General features: G+C 38.2%; 1 protein-coding gene across 3 annotated transcripts in view; it reads left to right on the forward strand.

Annotated features, from left to right (window-relative positions):
* The window catches only part of aim1 (absent in melanoma 1), a 60236-nt gene that overhangs the window by 12855 nt on the left and 25008 nt on the right, over positions 1 to 22373 (forward strand). For 2 of the 3 annotated variants that reach the window (XM_015381269.1, XM_015381270.1), the window contains exons 2-3: positions 10708 to 10846; positions 19072 to 20411. In XM_015381269.1, coding sequence (XP_015236755.1) covers positions 10708 to 10846; positions 19072 to 20411 — 1479 coding nt within the window. Of the gene's footprint in view, positions 1 to 10707; positions 10847 to 14348; positions 14504 to 19071; positions 20412 to 22373 lie in introns of those variants that run through there. The other variant, XM_015381271.1, reaches the window with a different exon arrangement.

Consider the following 22373-nt stretch of genomic DNA (forward strand, 5'->3'; position numbering starts at 1 on the left):
ATTGTGAGAGAGTTCTTTTCACACTACTGAACCAATGTAATAACCTCAGTGAACTACACTGACAGGTCTGAGTTCTAGTGAAGCAGACTGAGAATAGCAGTGTCGTCAGAAAATAAAAAAAACAAGTTACCTGGAAGACTGCTGGTGCAGTTGTTTGTATAAAGGCTGAACAGGACCGGTGAGTTTATGCAACCCTGAGGTGCACCTGTACTGATGCATTTGGGTATGAAAACAGAGTTGTTATTCCTGAAATTTTGGGTTGTATTTGTTTAAAAAAGAAAAAAATATATATTTAATGAAAGGCTTAACATTCATCTGGGTCATTCTCTCTAAGAGCAAATGAGGCTGTGATGAATGAATCAAAATCAATGAACAAAAGACGTGTATCGGCCTCGGGATTCTCCAGATGCTTAAGAGTGACATGGGTGATGCTCCTAATTGCATCGTCTGTACTCCTCCCCCACAAAGCAAACTGGGGTGAATCCAGTTCAGGGTTGACAGTATGGATACCATGTACTTTTCAAAGCAATTCATGAAAATAGTTGTGGAGTTAATGCCAAATGTTCTTTTATTTTACTACTCAAAAATTTGGCTGCACAAATGCAAAGAAGTAGTTTCAAACTCTATCTTTTTTTGCAGCATTTGGCATGATAGCGCTTCTGTCCAATCCATTTTTTGTCATGCTTATCTTAAGCGGGGTCACAAAGGGTGCTGGTGCCTATCTCCAGTTGTCGGAGTACAGGTCGCCAGTCCATCGCGGGGCAATACATAGACAAACAACCCTTCACGCACACACCTAATGAAAATGTACAGTGGCAAATTAACCTAACATGTTTGTGTGAGGAAGCCAGAGTACCCAAAGAGAACCCACTCATGCTTAGGGATAACATGCAAATTTCATGCAGAAAGACCCCAGGCCGTGAATCGAACCCAGAACCTTCTTGCTGGAAGGCAGCAGTGCTAACCACTGCAGCACTGAGCTGCCCTTATTCTGACCTATTTTTGAACACATAAACAAATGAAAAAAAAAAGCTAATGATTATTCAAGGTGGTAGCTTTAAAAGTGAAAGACGGTGTTACATGATTATTTGCCTTTCGCGTTTATGTCTACTTTCCATCCTTAGTTCGTTCATTTATCAGGTTTATCCTGTCTTTTGCCCTCCCTCCTTGAAAATCAGCCTTCTAAATAAGACTTGTGGTTAATTGTTTTCTTCCCCAGAAGCCAAGATGTTCAAAACCTGTTTCCAAAGTCCAAGAAGATAATGCCTTTTATTTCCGGTTAATTGCTGTCAGCTGATATAACAAGTCAATCCACATCACCTCCCAGTCTGACATTTTCTCTTTAGTTCATCGAAAATAACTGAAAGTTATTAGTCAGCATTAAAGCATTTTAAACCATTAAAAATGTGAAAATGATAATGTATGACAATGATAAGTAAGTGTGACAATTAGGTGATGAAGCTTCTTAGAATTTGATAAAAATAACTAATGTCAGATGTGTAAGCTGTAGAAAGTTGCTTACACCTTTATATAAATTCTACCAGCTGAGACAAAAAGGGTGGGAGTATCTCATACTGTAGGTTTACGGATCCCACAATATATAGAATACATTTCTGTATTATATTTATGTAGACTTGTTAACTATCTCACAATTCTACATTAAAGTGATTTTCGTTCAAATCCTGAATGCATATGTAAAAAAGCGGGCATCTGTTAAGAGCTAAAGTTGGAGAAAAATAGTAAAAAAAAAGGCTCCACTCTCACCTTGGAGCTGCACAATAGGCAGCTTTTTCTAAAGTTAAAGCTGGCGTTGATAAACTCCCCGTGAAGCTAGCTTCATTTCACAAACAAGTGTTGTTACGCTGGATGGAAAAGGGCATTTTGGTTTATAAGATATTTTATAAACGACAATGAAGGTTGGTTGTCCTATGAGGACTTTTGCTTACTGTATAATTGACCCTGCTCCTATGCTAAGTTTAACACTGTCATAAATTATAATCCGGCAGTACAGGACCCAGACCTGCAGCCCTGGGTCCCGACGTTGCAGGTCTGGGTCCTGATGGTGCAGGTCTGGGTCCTGAGAGTGCAGGTCTGAGTCCTGACAGTGCAGGTCTGAGTCCTGACAGTGCAGGTCTGGGTTCTGACGGTGCAGGTCTGGGTCCTGACAGTGCAGGTCTGGGTCCTGACGGTGCAGCGGTGGAGGTCTGGGTCCTGACGGTGCAGCGGTGGAGGTCTGGGTCCTGACGGTGCAGGTCTGGGTCCTGACTGTGCAGATCTGGGTCCTGAGAGTGCAGGTCTGGGTCCTGACGGTGCAGCGATTGAGGTCTGGGACCTGACAGTGCAGGTCTGGGTCCTGACGGTGCAGTGGTGGAGGTCTGGGTCTTGACGATGCAGATCTGGGTCCTGATGGTGCAGGTCTGGGTCCTGATGATTTAGGTCTGGGTCCTGACAGTGCAAGTCTTCAGCTAGAGTCTTTTGCAAATGTTTGGTAGATCATAAGATCTTGTATGTACATACACAAACATACAGTATACCTACACATTTTATGATAAATGTATTATCTGTTGTATTTATGTATTATCTATTATTATCACAGCTGTGGAAATTATTAGTAAGAACTACATAAATATTTTTTTTTTTTACATTTGTGTTGCTTTAGTTTTATTGCCCCCATCCAGATGCAATTGCATCTTAAATACCGCTGTCATTGTGCACAAGGATTTCTGCCACCTGTCCCACCCAGCCTCACCACCTTCTCTAGAAGCACCATAGAGAGTGTTCTGACCAGCTGTGTCACTGTGAGGTGTGGTGGCTGCAGCGCCTCAGACTGGGACAAGGTGAGAAGAGTGGCAAAAACAGCAGAGAAGATCATTAGGGCTCCTCTTCCTTCTATAAAATACATTTTATCCCGGCGCAGCATGTCCCGAGCCCGTATGAACTGTTCTCCCTGCTGTCATCTGGGAAGAGGCTTTGCAGCATTCACTGCAGGTCCAGCATATTATGCAACAGCTTCTTTCCCAACGCCATCACACTGCTGAAATGTTGAAAAAAAACTCTAAATCATGTCACAGACTCTGCATCACACTGATAACACCAAACCAAAATACTGCATATTTGCACCACATATATTTAATGCTCTGAACTTCCATATCAATATATATACATATATTTTTTTGTGTGCAATGTTGTTTTTGTTTGCATTTGATCACTACTGCACTTTATGGAATGGAAATGTTCATGTAATGTCTGAACAGTTGCACTAAACAAAATTTCATTTTGGATACACATGGCAATAAAAAGCTGCCTGAGTTTTAGTTCTAGATGTTAACAGATGATAAACAGACCATTTTTCTACATAAACTGTTTATCACATTTGTGCCAGTTATGATACATTGAGCTCAATGTTGAAATGTTTTATTTGTTTTACCTACAAGATAGGACAGCTTGATAGAATAAGAACAAAAGACATAAAGAACGAGGTGTCAGTGAAGGTTCTCATCTCTGCTTCCAGAGTCAACATGTAGACATCATTAGTTTCTTTGTTCTGGTGGTATTGTGCAAACTGTCTCTCTTCCCAGGAGTGATAGTAAACATGGCATACAGCATACTGCACAGCACCTGACATTGTGCAGGATACAGAGCAGACAGTTGTCTCCATGCAAACCAGCACAGGAGTAGTTGAAACTTGAACAGCTGAATGCATGAAAGCTTTTGCAAACATCTTGGCTTGGTTTTCAGTGTGCTCCCTGGTTGTGGTTATTGGTCCAGAAGGGAGTGTAACGGCTGAAGCCTAATGGTTGTTAGAGAACCGCCCTCTCTCTAGCTAACAGAGCCCTGCAGCAGTCCTTACAGCCACTCCCTTATGCATCGCCAGATGCCAGTACAAACATCTGTTTTTGATATAAAGAAAAAAAAACAAGGTTTATCATTTAACTGTTATCAACATTGTTGTATTGCATTAAACGTTTAATGTACTTTTTATGTTGACTGGGAAGTAGACTTTCTGCAGGGTTCCAGAGTCTGCCTTTTGTTGCATTTCATCTCGGTGCCAAAGTTGAGCAATTTGACCTTGGAGCATTCCTGCACAATAGGCAGGAGTCCAGCCTTGTTTTATCTTTGGCTGTATCTTATTATGTGCAGCAGTGAGTGCGGTTCGGGTTCTTAGTGTTCTTTTATTAGAACATTACAGCTCTCTGTGACTCATTATGCCCCCCATCTTCCAAAGAGAGTCTGAGTCACTGGTTGAATTTCTTCCATCCCTTGTTTTTTATACAGTGGCTGCAATAGGCTTACATGAATTGGTTTTCCTAATTTCACCTTTTTTTTTCTCAGAAGAAATGAAGGCGGATATTTTCTTTTGCATCAACTTGTTTTGTGATCTCTTAAAAACATGAAAAGATCTGACTGAATCATTTTCGTTCTGTGAAATGCAAAGGGAGTGTCAGATTCCAAACAATTTTGGAGTCAAGTTAGTTTATTCTCTTTTCTGGTCTCCTTTCTCAGCTGGTTTGTAGAATGCATTTGTCCACAATCTGATTAGTGCATCCAGAATGCAGACCACTAAACCTGCCAGAATTCTTACTACATTAGTAAAGCTATTATACCACTCATACTTGTGTCTGCCACTTATCTAGTCACAGAATTTTCACCAAAGACTTACAGACTTCCCTCTCCCCAAACTTCTCCTCCAGCCTGTTCTGGATGGCTGAGCTCCTCATCCTATTTCAATGCAATTCAGTTTATTTATATAGCGCCAATTCTACAACACATGTCATCTCAAGACACTTTACAGTTAACCAGATCATACAGTTAAACTGATTAAAAGCTTTCTATTTAAGGAAAACCAGGTGATTGCATCGACTCTTTGACTCAAATACAATCCCTCACACTAAGCATGCTTGTAGCGACAGTGGAGAGGAAAAACTCCCTTTTAACACAAAGAAACCTCCAGCAGAACCAGGCTCAGTGTGAGCAGCCATCTGCTGAGGCCGACTGGGGTTCAAGGAGCAGAGATGCAAAAGCAAATGTAAAAGGCGGCCCCGGCCAGGAAACCCACGGCCAGCCAGACGAGCTCTGAGCCAACTCCCATGTCAGAGGATGAAGAGAGCATATCCAGAGAAATAGGACTACACTGAAAAACTGGCAGATCTCAAACATCTATAAACAAAGGTGTTGATGATGGCAGCAGAACAGCTGATATTTCTCTCCAGGATGGGGTCACAGCCAAACAGGAACAGACGAGGCTACTATGAGAAAAAGCAGAGAGAACATAACGTTGAAGTTTGAACTAACAGATTCTGCAGAGAGGGAGAGTAAAGATAGAATGAAACAGAATGATGAAATAGGGTTCAATATACCCTCTAGAAGTCTAAGCCTATAGCAGCACCAGTTTCTAAGGGAGTGCCTGGCCACCCTGCAAAGAAATCTAGTTTAGGCTGCTAGTATCCAGGATCTTGGTCTGTGAGTGATTAAACTGATTTCTTGACCATCGTTTAGAGTAGGAACTTACAATAACTGGCAAATTGAGAGCTTAACCTTTGCCTTGTCTTCAGTCAGCTCCCTCTTCACCAGAAACAGACTGGGGCAGATTCCACATTACAGCTGATGCCACACCTCATTTCCCCCTCGTTTGTGAACAGGACCCCAATATACTAGAACTCCTCTACTTGAGACATGAGCTTTTCTTTGATCTGAAGAGGCAAACTTACCTTTTACAGTCGAGATCAATGGCCTCGGACTTGAAGTAGCTGATCCTAATCCTTGCCTCTTTGCTGACGGGTGCAAACCACACTAGCACATATTGCAGTAGATCCACATAATCTGCAAGAAGCAGAGACAAAATCCGTTCCCCAGACCAAAGCCCCTTTCATGAAAATTATGATTAAGACTGGTGACACAGGGCAGCCATGCAGGACTCCGACATGCACTAGAAATAAGTTAGACTTAATTCTGGCATTGCGGACCAGACTTCTGCTTTGCATGGGCAGAGATAAGATGGCCCCTAGTAAAGGGCCACTGACTCCATACTCTTGGAGCACACCCCACAGGGTACCACTGGGGACACAGTTGAAGCCTTTCTCTAGGTCGATCATGTGGACCAGTTGGGTAAACTTCCATTAACCTTTGCACTCTCTGCAGAGGATATAAAGCTATTCCATTTTTCAACATCTGGAATGAAAACCATGCTGAGAGTTGAATGTGTCCCTGACTGAGGGCCGACGTTCCCATCGGACCCTTACTACTCACTTGGGCCTGCTGAGTCCATCCGGGCCTCCTCCCCTTCCAACCTATCCAACTCACCACCAGGTGGCGATCAGTGGACCATTTATTGGTCATTGGATCATCTTGGACTTGGAACTCCTAGAAAATATAAGGGTTTAGAATAGCCTTAGCTTGATGAAACAATTTTCCACTGAATGCAAAATGCAGAATTTGTGAAGCCATGACTTTATTTCTTTTCTCATTTGTTTATATCACAAAACAAGCAAAATATAGTTGTTATAAACCTAATAGCATTTGTTGTTCGCTGAGCTTACATTGCTACATAACTCTTCAACACTACTTGAATTACCACTAATCCGTAGAAGATATATGTGTGAAAAAAAAACATAAGTTTCCTTTCTTTTTTGTGGTGATAACATACTTCATTAGAAATCCCCTGAAACAGTGGAGCTTTGTATGAAACTTAGGAGGTTCAGGCGTGTTGGAGCCGGCCTGTGCCTGCAGCCTGATAGTCTGAGGTTGACAGATTTCAGACAACTCATCCTTCAGCAGGAAAATGCTGGAGGTTATTTTCAGGAGCTTCTGTACAGAAACAAGAGGAGGTCACATTAACTCCTGACAGGGAAGCTTTGTTTTAACAGAGACGTCCGGCTTTCAGCTTCAGATACATGCAGAGTTCTTCCACGGCTTAAAAGCAAAGCCTGTGGACTAAGGTGGGGTCAGAAGTTGCTGGAAAGTATTGACTGCTTTTTCAGCAGTCAGTGAACATTTCTCAGTTTGTCAGTTGCATTCACACTCCTTTGGAGGTTGTACTATACATTGAAATTAGCTTTCAGATCCTTTCTTATAAGAACAATACTCCAATCTTATTAAATCCCTTCTGCAAACATGCGGATGTATTGATCCAGTTTTAATTCAAGATGATTGATCAGAACTATACCAAAATAGTGTGTTGAGGTCTATTTTTTATGCACATTCTCAAACAAAATGGAGTTCAAAATTTTGCATTAGCCAAATGTCTAGGATCTTTGGTTGTATTAAAATTTAAAAGGAAAGAGAAAAATACTTTTGACTGAAAAATCAACAAACTCACTTCTCTCAAAATCAGAGTTTATCTTCTGAATTTTGGGGAATGATAAATAAAACTTTTTACACAGGGTTCCTAATGACCTAATAAAGTGGAAAACAGTACAAAATTTGACATTGTTAATATTTATGAGTTTTTTTAGAACAAAGTTGGCAGTTTATTCAATTACTTGATCGGTTTCTGTTTCTATTTTTCCACTGTTCCGTTCATTCATATATTTACTTATTCAGTCGTTTATTTGCTGTCCGTCTGTCCTAGCATTTATCTGTTGTTTATTTATTCAGAATGTTCATTCTGCAGTTTTTTTGTCTGTTGCTTTTGTTGATTTGTCCATTTGTCTTATATGTGTGTTCATTTATTCGTCTTTTCTTTTTTGTCTGGCCTTTTTTCAGTTCTTGCTGTCTTTTTCCTTTATTATTATATTTATTTATCTGTCCATTCACTGTTTTTGTTGTTGATCCTTATTTCTCCTTCCTAGCCCGTTGATGTGTGTGCCTCTTTGTGATCATTTGTTTCCGCTTTCATTTATGAGTTAGTTAATTTCTGAAAAGACACTTCACTGATTAGAAATATCTGCCACAGATTCATAGTAAACTGTTGTATTTTTCATTCGATTCACCGAAATAATTTAAAATGAGAAAAACTTATTCATCAGTGCTGCAGTTTGTTATACATCTTAACACCTTTGCAGAGGAAGTCATGTTTTCATCTGCATCGGTTTGTTTGTTTTCAAAGTAGCTAGAAAAGTTATGGATGGAATTTGCTGAAATATTCAGAGAAGGTGCACACCGTGACTGACAACAACTGATTGACTTTTGGTGACGATTCAGATCACCATCTGGAAGATTTTGTGAATACAGGTATTAACTTTAGGTGGAAATCCCAATATGTCAGGGGAAATTAACTACTCGGCAGAGGTCTGCACTCCGAGTGCTTTTCTAATGATTTCAGCCTTCAACAGACAGACTGGGTACAAGATATTGCTCCTTTTTAATAGGTAACTTTGACTCGGGGTATGCATGGGGTTGCAATGCTGCAATCCAATGGCCTGGAAATTATCAGATGAATCCAACAGTTGAACTGTGGAAGACACCACTGTTGCACTGTAAAGACAAATCCAGATATAAAAGTATTCAGTGATGCAGCAGATTATTATTATTTTTTTGTTTCAAAAATACTGCAGACAGTTTAACATGTGTTTCCACCTGATTTTCATCTATGCTAAATATTGATGCAGATGCTGCACCTACAATCTGTTTCAGGTTTGATAAAATACATTTCAATTGGTAAGATTTTTTTTTTTTTTGCATATTCACGACATTTAGTTGATAAACTTATGTTGTACATAGTCATGAGAGCAAGCAGGCTAATAGGTTTAACCTGCTTTTATGCTCATTTGCAACTCTGTGCATGCTCCCTTCTTCACATGTCTTTTTATGAAAGCAAATGTTTACTTAATTAGGACATAAGTCACTAGAAGTTGGAGCTGCATATCTGCAGGGCATATCCATCCACGGCAGCAGTGAAGCCGTGAGAGAGATCACATTAGAACCGGCAGCTAAATCAGACCTTGCGCTGAAGGCATGGACAACAGGACTGTATCACCTGAAGCACGGTGACAGTCGTGTATGAGCACGACCAGACTGGCGCAATTTTCAGGCTCTCACGACCGCATTTGATTAGAATTGACTAGCTTATACTTGCTTTACTAGAGACTGATGAGTCACCTTCAAGAACCATAGGAAATTTAAAGTTCTATGTCTAAAGTCCGATGGCTTTAGAATATCTTACAGTTGGGGTGACTAATATCAAAGAACCCGCTCTGATTAGTAAAATCACTGGATTAGAAAACAGAAGAAAAACAAGGCCCAGATATAACTGGTGTGCAATCACAGAGAAAAGAAAGAGAATCAGTATGCTGTACCTCTTGTTTTTTTTTTTTTTTTGTGTAACCTTCCTGCAGACTTATATCACCACTCCTCCTTACCCAATGTCTTATTTCAAATAAAAAGGTCCTGCACAGTTTTTATTCTCTCCTGAAGTATTCTTGATAACTAATGTTTGAAAGTAATTACATGATTGTAACCTTTATGAACTAAAGCTATATGAATAAAAACACATGAAATAATCATTTGATAAAAACTTCAGGTCTTCTATCACATATGCTGCTACTAGAACAGGCCAAACATGGACAAAAGACACTTAAGAGAAGGAATGCATCAAAAAGCATCATGTGGCCAAAAAGTACACCATAAAGGTAGTCTAACATTTTTACATTTGCAAAATTCATCCACAAATGCTTTTGTATTTGTTGGAATACATGTGATAAACCCATGAAAAGGATTCTAAAATTTAAGCAGAGTAATCAAACAATAACTGAAAATATATTTGAATTCTCCAATTCTTTAATCATCTCCACATAGACAGAAATCCCTAAAAAATACTCCTGATGTATAAAAACTTTATTTTAACTGGTTTCTATTTATGCTGAGAAACTACCAAGATACATTTTATAGTTTAACTGTTTATTTGATATGTTTGAGTTCTCCATTGAAACATAGATATGTATTGTTATAGGTTGTCAGGAGTGTTTGCTTCCAAAAGCTTTGATCCCCTGCCACCTTGTGGAGAAAAGCAGTATTGCAAAGATGTATATCATGGATATCTTGCTGTATATGATACTGTACTTCTAATACTGCTTTGCAAAAGTACAGGTTCATTATTATCTATGTGCCATATGGCATTAAAAACTAGTTGCATCATGGGGACATAATTTTATTTTGTCAGAAAGATCAGATCACAGGTAGTCTCATTAATGTTGCATTTCTTCTGCTGACAGTTGAGGGTTATAAAATATGCAAAATCCTGCTTTTTAATGTTAAAATAAGCTGAACTTACTGCTGTGGTTTAAGTTGGGCAATCTGCAAAGCCACAGCTTTCTAGCTGCAAAGCAGAAAAAAAAAAGTCATAGTAAAAGCAGAAGTACCTCATAATACCTCACAAATGTACAACAATCCTCTGCAGGGCTCTAATTTTTCAGTAATGGAGTGAGTTGCCCCTCTTCTGCCTCAGCTGTATGTGTGTCGTCAACTTTACACTGTGGTGTTAGGGAAACAAAGCAGTTAGAGCTGTCAGCACATGAACACTAAGCTGGGGCTGTTTTTGACTCTTATTAGCTTCTGGGGATGGCCCGCAGTCCGGCTGCTTGTTTAACAGAACACTTTACCCTGTGCATGTTGCAAAAGAAAAAATAAACCCTGACACAACAAATCAATCACATACTTCATGGTAAAAACATAAATATGAGCACTGAGAGGAGAAACAAAAGCAAGTGACATAACATCCTCTGTTCCCCGCCCCCTCCCTTTCTCTGCCTGCTTCCTGCCTTCCTCCACCAGGAGCTACGACCAGATGAGCGTTTCCACAGAGTGCAGTTTCCGGCCAGGATCGGACTGGGACCCTCATTCTGAGCAGTCCTCTGTGATCAACCTAGATATGAACCAGCCGACAAGCCCCATGTCTCCCTCCAAACTCAAGGTGGGTTTCATTATTTTAAAAGATCAGTTAGGTAAAGTTTAACATCTGAGCAAATTGTGCAAAAAGGAGGATTTGGCTCACTGAGCATGGAACTTGAAAATTCCTTGTAGAGAAATTCTTATTGCAAAAAAATGTTTTTGGCTCATAGTTGGAGCCTGCAGATCTGTGCAAATAAAATCTGGATTTGAAGCACATTGAGGTCACTTAGACAGCAAAACTATTTTGTTTTTTTGTTTTAAAAGATAAAAATTTCAAAAGGCTCTTTTATTAAACCAACAATTTCATAGTTTGAAAATGTTTTTATCACGGACTGCAAACGAAACCAAAGGGCTTAGATAAAAGACAGCCGTTCAAAAAGATAGGTTTGGTTATTATTGCAACCAAACTTGATAAAACCAAAAAAATCATAAAAAATTAATGCTTAATTATTGCATAATTTAATTAAATAATATTTCATTTTTTTAACCTGAATTACTGAAATTGATAAATGTTTTCATAATATTCCTATTTGTTAAAAGAGCTGCTTGATATTACTCACTTATTGCCTCTTTTATTATAAATATTTTTGCCTTATTCTTTTGCCTTCAGTTGGTGTTTTCTGATTTAATGACTATTTAAACCTTTATAAAAACCTTTATGTTCGTATAATTAGTCAATCAGATGTATTTACTGCCATTAATCATAATATCTGCCTTCATTCAGTACTTCTAGCACCAAAAAAATGGGAAAATACATGATACATTGCTCTATACACATTAATCCATGTGAGTATGAAGATTAGCATTTATATTTTAAATTTGGATTCTGTTTTCTATGGAAAAAACATTTGCTTCTGTTGTTTTTTTGTTTTTTTGCATTTTTTTAAATTTCAAATAATCTGTCACTGAAGTTACCAGAAAAAATAGCCCTGTTTACAGCCCCTAAATCAGATTGGTCAGTATTACTCAAAGAGGATCAATTAGAAACTAGGAGGCATTATGGTGATGAATGGAGACAGTCATGAATTGTCTAAACAAAGGATCTTATAATTATCCCTTAGCAGTTTAGATTCACGCTTTATAGCCTGTTTTACTATATAATTTATATTTAAACATCTGGTGGGAACAATGGATTAAATATCTAATCCAAAATGTTTACCTACATAATCTGAATCATTGTTTTTTTTTACTTTAGTTTCATAATAATATTGACAACATTACTTTCAAAGAAATGATGGAAATATGGCTTTCAAAAGCCAGCTTTTATTTCAGTCATCAGCTCTAGCAGGTGAGCTCAATTAAAAAGTCAATGAAATACAAGCTGTAAAAGATGCTTGTAAAATGATGTTTGCAGTCAGTGATTCTACACAGCCAGGTATTTTATCAGCACATGCCTGAGAACAAAAAAATGATCAGATTTGTTATTCTCTGCAATGTAACCCTGAGGAGTGGTTTGGTGAAAAAAAAACAAATCCTGATTTTCCCAAAAAAAAAAAAAAGGAAATCCTAATAAACATAAAAAAATGATTAAAGAATAAAATGAATGAATGCCCCAGCCCTAATCTGAACTATTTATTGACCCTTCTGAACTATCCTGATGGCTTCTCTATTATCAGAGCAGCAGATATCTGCTAATAAGCACATATCTTTTTATTACCTGTGGGAATATGACTCCCCTTTAGTTTCAGTTTCAATCCGACCTATCTTTCCTTATCATAGAAACTTTACTGTGTAGATTATTTAGCTTCTAGGGTTAGGAATTTGTTCTAAGGACTAACTTTTTTTTAAGTTGTCCACTTAAATATTAATATAAAAATACAAAATAAATGTGAGAATCCAGGAAGTCCAAATATCAAAAGCTAAATTGTTGTTGTTTTGTGTTGTTTCTGTTTTTCTCCTTTTGTGGTCTACGTTTCCCATCCAAACATGTTTTATTTGCTTTGACAATACCATAGCAGATTTTGCAATGGGAGATGTTTTTACTACCCGAGTCTGGTTGTTTTGGATGTATAAGTTGCATAATATTAGCTACTCTGAGTTTTGTTATGGATTTTAAAACTATAGCAACATCTCCATAAATTAGATCTTAAAAAAGCTTAACTTACTAATTCAGTCAAAAATACAAATAGCAATAAAAAAAGATGAAATTAAATGAAATAAAACTGAAATGAATAAAATAATTGATACATTGGATAAATAGATACATAAATAATTCATAATCATTTGAATGCAAAAGGAATATATAACTTGTTTTTAAGGGGATCAGAGGTCAGATTTTTACATTATAAATAAATGTCATTGCTTAGTTTGAGTTAAGTTTGAATGTCATAAGAGGAATAAGAAATTAAAAAGAAAGATTGTTTAAAATGGTACATGGAAGGATGTAAGGATGTACAGGATCTCTACAGCCCACAGAAAACAGAAAAATATGTAATTATAAATACTAAGATGGAAATAGGCAATAATTTCATGCGTGATTGGATTGATTGTTTTAACGTTTATTATTAATTTTAATTATGCATGGAAGACATATTTGGAATTATATTGATGTTGTCTATGTTGAAACATATCTGTATTGGTCCGATAAACAAAATCAGGCTGATATTAAAAACCAATGTTCATTTCCATTCACTTTCTGCATTTACATCAGGAGGAGGAGCGGGCGCATTGGTCATGCAGTATTTGTTCGATCATGTGACACTGATGGTGATGCAGCTCAGGACTGTAAGCCTTTATATATAGCAAAGAAGTGCATCACTAATTTAAGCATCAGTCCTTTACATAGTTAAAAATGCATTTATTTACCAAAAAAAGGTTTTAATCCTATCCAATAATTATATACAAATATGTGCAAACAAACAAAAAAAACATAAAAAATCAACATAAGAATTTATTATGTATTTTAGCAAATATTTATATATCTGAATATAATTGATGGTTTAAGTAATAATGCAATCCTATTTTTAAATAATCAAACTATGGTACTTTTGGACCTTTAAATGTTCTTCCACTGTCAGCCTGTCTCTATTATCAGTCTATGTGATCACATATTATGTTGTAATAACAGTGTAACTATACTTTTTAAGATAAGGTCCGCATAACTGTATAGGATCTCAATGTGCCTACAAGTGGGTTTTTTTTTTTTTTCCAATATACCTAAACCAGTCTAACCAGTCCTCCGTTCTATTTGTTTTCATGGGAGTGTTTAGAAAGAACTACCCACCTATGGTTGTGTGTATTACATTTCAGGAATCTGTCAGATTTACATTCAAATGTTTTCTTCACCAAGTTCACAAAATTAGGCAAAAGTCTCCTTTAACTTTATACTTGTTTTTGGGTGATAGTTTTATGACTTAGAGTCATTGTTTGGCATTTGTTCCTTATTACAGTCTGACATCAGCACATAAAGCAGAGCTCGGTCTGACAGATGAGGAAGTGGAGCATTATGCACACAGATAGGGCACGCTCTCTCTCTACCTACCCAACATTTCTTTTAGCTGTAGTTAAATAAAAGCTGAATGCTAACCCAAGAAGGACTAACAAAACAGTAGCAGCTATTCATTGCAGGAGCTAAAGGTAATAATTAAAAGAGCTTAAGGTGGACCGGATACTTCGTCCAGGCGGCTTTTGTTCAGCTTCCACGCTGTGGATTTGGGAATAGTTGGGAATCAATCTGGAGGTAAAGTATCACATATTTGATTACATGTTGAAGGTTGAGTTAGTTTCTCTAATAAGCTGAACAACTCATCAACTGATTGACTCTATTTAATGTTTGTCCATAGAAAATATGGGGAGCTTTTCATAATTAATACATTCCCAGTTATCCCTGAACTGTTTGGATTCATTCTGTTAGTGGGCTGTTTAACTGTATGTCATAGCTAAACTATAGGATTCGTCCAGATTTGTCGTTTATAGTCAAGGCAGCAGATAGGAGACGTCCTGCTTATAAGTAGAGGTTGGTTCATTATCTGAGGGAATGTGATTGCCCTTTACTCTCAGCTGCAAAAGTAATCTCTGAATCCAGGAAGTCAAGCTGATCAGGAACAAGGTTCTTGTTTTGGGTGCTGGTGTCAGTTGTTCTCCTTTCGTGATCCAGGTCTCCCGTCCGTACATGTCTTATTTACTTAGACAATAGCAGAGCAGATTTTGTAACGTTAGCTGATTTTTACTATGCAAGTCTGTTTTTTTTTTGTATGTGGTGCAAAAATGTTGGACTCATCTTAGTAATTCAGTCAGAAAACTGAAACTTGTGTATTATATAAATTCATTACACTCACAGCTATCTTGCAAGTCATGATACTTGTGGCTTACAGCCTACGAAACCTCAACATTCTAAATGTTTGAATGCTACATGAGAGTGATAAATATGTTTATTGAATACATGACTTTTATGTTCTACCTTACATAATCATGGGGAAACTGCAGACGTAATAGTTGTTCAGTATACAGTCGTCAAATCCTCAAGGAGTGTAAGCCACGTACAGTCATTTTTAAAGAAGGATTTTGATGTTTTGAAGGATATTAAAGGAAATATAACTAGAATGTCATGAGATGGGACAGATGGACCCAGTATTCAAGGTGAGACAGCCAGTAGGAAAGTTCAAAACGTTTATTAAAATAAAACAAACAGAAACAGAAGGGGAGCGTGGGCTGTGGCTCACGGCGATTGCAGGAAGGGGGGCAGGGCACCGCCCAATCACAGACACTCTGGTTTAGGAGAGAAACACAGGTAAGTAACCACGATCATCTGACAGAAGGTGATTGTGTGAGTCACTTACCTGGTCTGATAGTCCTGTCCGGCACCGTCACCAGTCCATGAGAGGCGCGTGGGGCCGATGGGATTCCAACCCGCGTAGCGTGCATCAAAGAATGTCCCCAATGCTGCAGCCCCAGAGAGCTTGCAGGAAGCCGATCCAAGTCAGGGGAAGACATATCAAGCAGGAACAGTTGGATCCAGGCTTCCAGGAATCCTCAGAGCTCCCAGGCAGGTTCAGAGTCGGTGACCGGGTGGACATGCACAGATGCAGAACAGGCTCAGATGCAGACGGGCAGGCTCAGTGGTGAGGGTAACAGAGACAGGACGTTGAAACCAAAACTTGAGCAGGAACTTTAAACGGGTCTCCTCCTTGGAGCCAAGCTTACGGGGATAAAACTGATCCTCCCCGGGTACTAAGCCAAAACCCTGAGGACTCCACTGGGAAGGAACAAGACACAAAACCCTCTCTTTCCACTGGCCAACAGGAACCGTGAAAAGAACTAAAAAAAATAATAAAATAACAGACGAAACAGAGAAACAAAATAGTGATCTGGACACGAATGCTCAGACTGAACTAAATATAAAGCTAAAAGGTCAATGAAATAAATGATAATTTCCGCAGGGAGGGAATGGCGGGTGAATGAAATAAACAATCAAGCTGGAGGAATCAGGCCTGATCATGATGTAGAATTGTGTCAGAAACATGTGGAGGGCAGTGGTGTTGGGCGACTAGGGTTGTCGGTTCTAGCTTCGGCTCCAGCTGTCAGTGTTATTGTGTTCTTGGTCAAGAGCCTTCACCCTCATTGCCTACTGATGGTGGTCAGTAGGCAATTGACCGCCATTGTGGAAAACGACTTGTGAAGATAGACCAGCTAGAAGAGTGAGGCGCGCGAGAATACTGGGACCCTTTTTCCACCTGGATCCTGGCTCTTTTTTGCCCCCATGTCCCTCATGTACCGCCTTGACCGTATCTAGACCCACAGCTAGTTCGTGATTGTCCCTCTAACATAGCGCAGACCACGCTTCGATATTGGGCATAAATCAAAAATATTTGCGACAAGCTCACTGCAACACACTGCTGCGGGTTGTATAATCAGCCCTTTACTCCTCGACGCAGCTGACTTGGGTTCGAGTCTGACCTGTGGTCCTTTGCCGCATGTCTCTACCCCTCTCTCATTCCCCCTTTCCTGTCAGCCTACTGTCCAAAAAACGAGCCACTAGGGCCATAAAAACAAACAAAAAAAAAAGTTAGGAGCAGATTCAAAAAGTGTAAACTGCAGTCATGGCTACATGAGCCACTAAATACAGACAAGTTTGGGGCAGAGGTTACTATGTTTACAGTTCTTCTGTTCCGTCACTACTGCAGCAGAGACAATGGTAAAACTTTCTTAAGCTAAGGAGAAAAAGAAATGGATTATTGAACAGTGGCCTAAAGTCTTCCTCTCAGAAGAAAAACAACTTTGCATTTTATTTATAAATCAAGGCTCCAGAGTCTGGAGGAAGGGTGGAGGGATTGTGAAAACAAGCTTAAAAATCCAAAGTGAAGTTTTGACATCCATCGATTAAGCCGTGCCATCTGCTGGTGATGATCGACTGAGTTTTCTGAATTCAATCAGAGGCCACAGGCATGTCAAGCTTGATTGAAGCATTACATTTTAAGTCAAACAGTGACTGAATATATTTTACACTACAACAAACAAACCTTTCAGCAGGCTTTTTAACAGATAGTCCTTCATAATATGTATAGCTACAATAAGATTTTTTTTTGGGGGGGGGGTTCCGGCTTTTCATTGTAATTACACTGTCACAAGTACAGAGCAACGAAATTCACTCTCTGCATTTAACCCCCTTGGAGAGCAGTAGGCGAAACCCTCTGGATTCCAAGCACAAGGCCCTAACCACTAGGCTGCAACACCCCTTGTTTCTTTATTCAATTAGAAAAAGGTTGCTTTAATAAAAAGAAGGGGGTTTTTTTTGGAGGGGGAGTAGTATTTTTTCTTTAACAGAATTTAGATTTTTCAATTGAAGCATTTTTTGGGGGGGAATAAACAATTGAGGCACGCATTTCTTACCTAATGTTTGCCTCAAAGACAAAAAAGATTCATTCAATCAAGGAAAACACTTTGAATTGAAACAAAGAAAAGCATTTAAATGCTATTTTTTAGCCTCAAATATTTGTCTTTTGTATTCAAAAACTTATTTTCTATGATTGCAAAGGTTTTTATTTTCATTAAAGTGACTATTTTCTTAATTTATTTCATTAATTTGAAGCAACTTCCTTTGTGATTGAATTATAAAGACATACATGTCCTACCCAGTATATGGTCAAAACACAAAACAACCGTAATTAGATTAAAAAGATGCTTCAAGCAAAAATACCTTCACTTATATAAAAATAAATGTTTATTCAGTGTTTCAATTAATTTTTTGAGTCTCAACTATATTTTACATTCAAATACTTTTTTTCGGATTGTGTTTTTTTCTTAAAATAATTTATTTTATTCAAAATACATATTTTGATTGAAACGACCTTTTTTAATTAAATAATAAATATCCAAATCTACCTTAATTAACCTCAAGATTTAAATACTAATGATTAAAAGAAATCACAAAAATGAGTTATGCTTTGTAGACAGAATTACTGATATAATTAATAATTCTATAATAGTTTAATTAAATGCATCTTTAAGATTATCACACATTGATAATGTGTCTAAATCAAAACATTTTCCTTCATTTGATACTAGTTAGCATTTGTAATGAAGTGACCCTTGATCTTTACCCGAAAGGTATTTATAATTGCCTGGTTAGTCATTTAGATTGATGTTTGACTGTGACACAACATAATGCCTGAACTAATTTAGCCCTTCTATGGGCACAAAAAAATAACAAATTAAAAATTTAACTTTGACTGTAAACTTCTTGTAAACTTCTTAGAAAGTACCCTAAGGTGTATAAAATAACCAGTGTCCAATAAGAGAGATCCATTCAGAAACCACAACAGACTGATGAAACTGGACACTTTAAGTGCTGCCGGTTATTATTAGGTGAGTGACAGATTAAAAGATAAGTAGATGAAATTCAGAAACTACAACTAGAATCTTCAGAAATATAAAATCCTAAAGTAAAAAAATAAACAATATTTCCTTGGGAAAATCACAAGATCAAGATCTTTGAAATAAATGTAGTACAACTAAAGTAAAACTATCACTAATAAATGTGTTTTAAGATAAAGGCCATTTTTTTTTAATAAAACGAATAAGGTTAGTTTTCTTTTGGCTTATTATATATTTGCATTTATTAGATGAAAAGATTGTATAACTTAATGATTTCTAAATAAATATTTTTAATTACACCTTAAAACTGGAGCGCAAACAAATCAACGTGTGTGTATTATTATTAATGTGCTTGCTTTTCCAGATTTTTTTCTCATCCGTGTTTCTTATTCATGTGTATTCTTCTTGTTTTTCTCTTGTTTTTCTTCCTCGTAGGGAGAAAAAAGAGGCATGTTTGGTCGAATCGCCAACTTTTTAAACAAAAAGAAAAGCAATAGTCGGCATCAGTCTAACAGCTCTGCAAATTCAAGCCAGCCAACATCTCCTGTATCTCCCCGTTTCTTTGCATCCCAACTAGAGGATGAATTAACGCCTCTCACAGATTCCCATAAACGATCACAGGATGCTTCCGCCAAAGCTGAGCTGGATGACTCCCTCAGCCAAAGCTCTGGCCCTAGCGTTTCCTCTCTGATTGCAGTTGACCCAGATCTCCCTTTCGCTGACAGCGGCAGCAGTGGCAGGAGCAGCGTGAAGGAGGTCCCTATATCCAGGGTCAGCACAGATGGAGTTCAAAAGAATTCTGGGAATATCACTCCCACCAGTGCAGATTTTTCATCTCCTGTTTGCCCAAACTCTGATTCTGATTTGGGATTTGCAGATTCAGTGGTGGAAGAAGTTAGCAAGAGATTGCAGGTTAATTTAGACAACAATGTCCAGAGTTCCAGAGAGGAGATCATGGTCACCCCAACGACCCCAATGTCACTTAAAACCCCAATTTCTTTAAAGGTGGACAGCCCAAAGTCTCCTAACTTAATATCCATATGCTTAGCATCAAAGAAAACCATGGTGAAAGTTGGAGAGAAGGGCCACAGCACTGTGTTAAAAGGAATTACTTTAAGCCATCAATTATCCACATCCCATACTGCTACTAATCAGCAAGACAAAAATGCTCCAGACTCACAAAAGGAACATTCAGGAGTCAATAAACCTTCCTTTGGCCTGTCTGAGCAAACTGGCCCTGCATGGAGCCCTCCGCCTGAGACAGAGCAAACACCCGAAGAGGATTCTCCCATCCAGCTCCATAAAGCCATCTGGGTTGAGACGTACCTGGGGGAGGAGCAGGAGGAGGAGGGAGAGATGGATGTAATGAAACAAGGAGAGGAGGGCTTTAGAGTAGACTCGCCTCCTGTGCTGGCCATACCTGTCACAGTAATACCTGAGGATGAGGTGGTAACTCAGTTTGAAACCCCACCTACCCCAACGGAGAGTTGGCTATCCAGTGGCAGCTTGCCAGAGTCCGACATCTCCTTGGCAACAACTTCAGAGGAGTTTCAAACAGCCTCGCACCAGTTGGAGGAGACCGACAGCGGAGCAATCCCTCAACAGGAGCCCCTGAAGGAGAAAAAGAGAGAAACCCACCTGACTCGAAAGACTGTGAGTCTGCCATCGAAGAGCAAAGTCAGTGCAGAGAAGGTCCTTATTCAAGCAGAGTCGAGTTTGGAAGCTGCAGAGGAAGCTTTAACTTCCGAGACCTCGAATGGAGTAGAGTTAAGCGGGTGAGTTTTTCATTTTCCATGTTTTTTGGTGTCATTTTTCCCTTTGATCTCTTGAAAAGCAGAGGAGAATAAAACCTGCCTGCAACCTGATATCAGTGTTCCCATGTTCCTTTGTAGCTTAGAGGAACAATAAGCTGAACTGACTGAGAGGCACTAAAATATTCATTTACAGTAGCTAAGGTTGGTCACATACAGTGGGAGGTACCTGCGCTGAGAAATACCATAAAGTGAATTGATTAGGAAAATTTTTAACAATTTCCAGAAGAATAGATAAATGTTACGACTTTCCAATTTGTCATTGGCTGTAATCACCAAATTAACAGTCTATAATTAAAGATTTCAATGCTTGTAGATACTACCCTTAATATAGATGCAAGTGCACAATCCAGAGGATGAGCTATTTAACTGTTTTATAACACCTGACTGAAGCTGGTCATGCCTAAATAAAAATACCTAAAAACAATTTATTATATAAGCAGGCATGCAATCTGATATTGCCTACATGGTGTTCTTTATTTAGATATCTTTAAAATTTTAAGGCGATGATTATCGAATTGGCTTTTGTTACAGTTCTGCATAGATAGCCTGAGTTTTTCAAAGAGATTTCATCATTTATCTTTTTAGATGAAATGTTTTAAACCCTCTGATGTGTTATCCTTTATGAGAGAGTAAGGAGTAACCAAAGAGATAAACACTACAACTGTTCAGTTTTTGTGTTTTTCGCTCCCGGAGCAGGGATGCTTTAGCTTGTGCACTGCATATTATAATGACAACAAAAACCTGTTTGTAGAGGAATAATGGTTCCTTTCTTAGCATTAGGATCTTGAAATTTAAATGTAAAAATATGATAAAGCTAGATTGACAGAGTCTCATAGGAGTAGATGCTCATACTGGACATTAATAATCTTGCCCTAAATGCGGAAGTATGAGAAGATAGGAGGAAAATGATTTATATGAATATTTAAAAAACTTTCAAAAAAAGTACAACTAAAACCGGATTCTTAGACATAACTGCAGCTCAAGCGGTAACAGTTTATTGTTTTTTTTTTTGTTTTTTTTTTCACAATAGTGTGGAAATGCAGAAAGCTGCAAGTCTTACATTACCACCCCAATGTGTCCTAAAAATACAGGTTAAAGGATACATTAGAGGGTGTTTCCTCATCTAACTTTCAACCTGAGAGTTAAAAAGATGCCCAGAGGCTTAAAGAGCTACTGTATGCACCCTCATGTCAATCAATTTTGGTATAATATGATTTTGAAGGGGGAAAAAAAGCTTCTTTTTTTGTTTGTTTTTTTTACTTTATGATTTTATTGATTACTGAAAAACAGCTATCCAAACCAACCAGGCCTTATGTGTAAGATAGGCACCCCATGAACCCAATAAATGTCTATTGTGCTGTTCTCTGAGTTCTGTTCTATTCTTCTGAGCATAAATAATCTAATGTCAAACCACAGCATCTTAATCCGATTAAAGTCTGGCCTTTGACTAGGCCATCTAAAGAATAATTGACTGCTGCCTTTAAAAACAGATAATAAGATTATGCCCTGTGGGATATGTTAGTCATCTGAGGCCTTTGCTGCATTAGTAGCCCCTAATGGCTAATTTATGTCTTTAAAGAGCAACACTGGGCCCAGACCATCACATTACCACTATGATGTCAGACTTTTGATTGTGTTTTTTGGTTTTCTGAAAGTTTTCATCAAGTCAAGACCACCATGTTCAAAAAGTTCCATCGTCTCATCAATTCACCAAATTTGAGGGATACGATGTTTGGTAAATGTTACGTGCCAGAGTTTATTCAGGAAGGGTTTTACCTTAAAAATCTCCAGTAGAGATAATTGCTTCCATTTGCCTTACTTGATATCGAACCTTAACTTAGGCAAGTAAGTCAGCAGTGCTTTAGATATTGTTCTTGGTTGGTTTAGGACTTAGATTACTATACATAGGCCACCCGCTCTTTG

The sequence above is a fragment of the Cyprinodon variegatus genome, unplaced genomic scaffold, assembly GCF_000732505.1.
Source record: "Cyprinodon variegatus isolate N-32 unplaced genomic scaffold, C_variegatus-1.0 Scaffold230, whole genome shotgun sequence".
NCBI classification, from domain to species: Eukaryota; Metazoa; Chordata; class Actinopteri; order Cyprinodontiformes; family Cyprinodontidae; genus Cyprinodon; species Cyprinodon variegatus.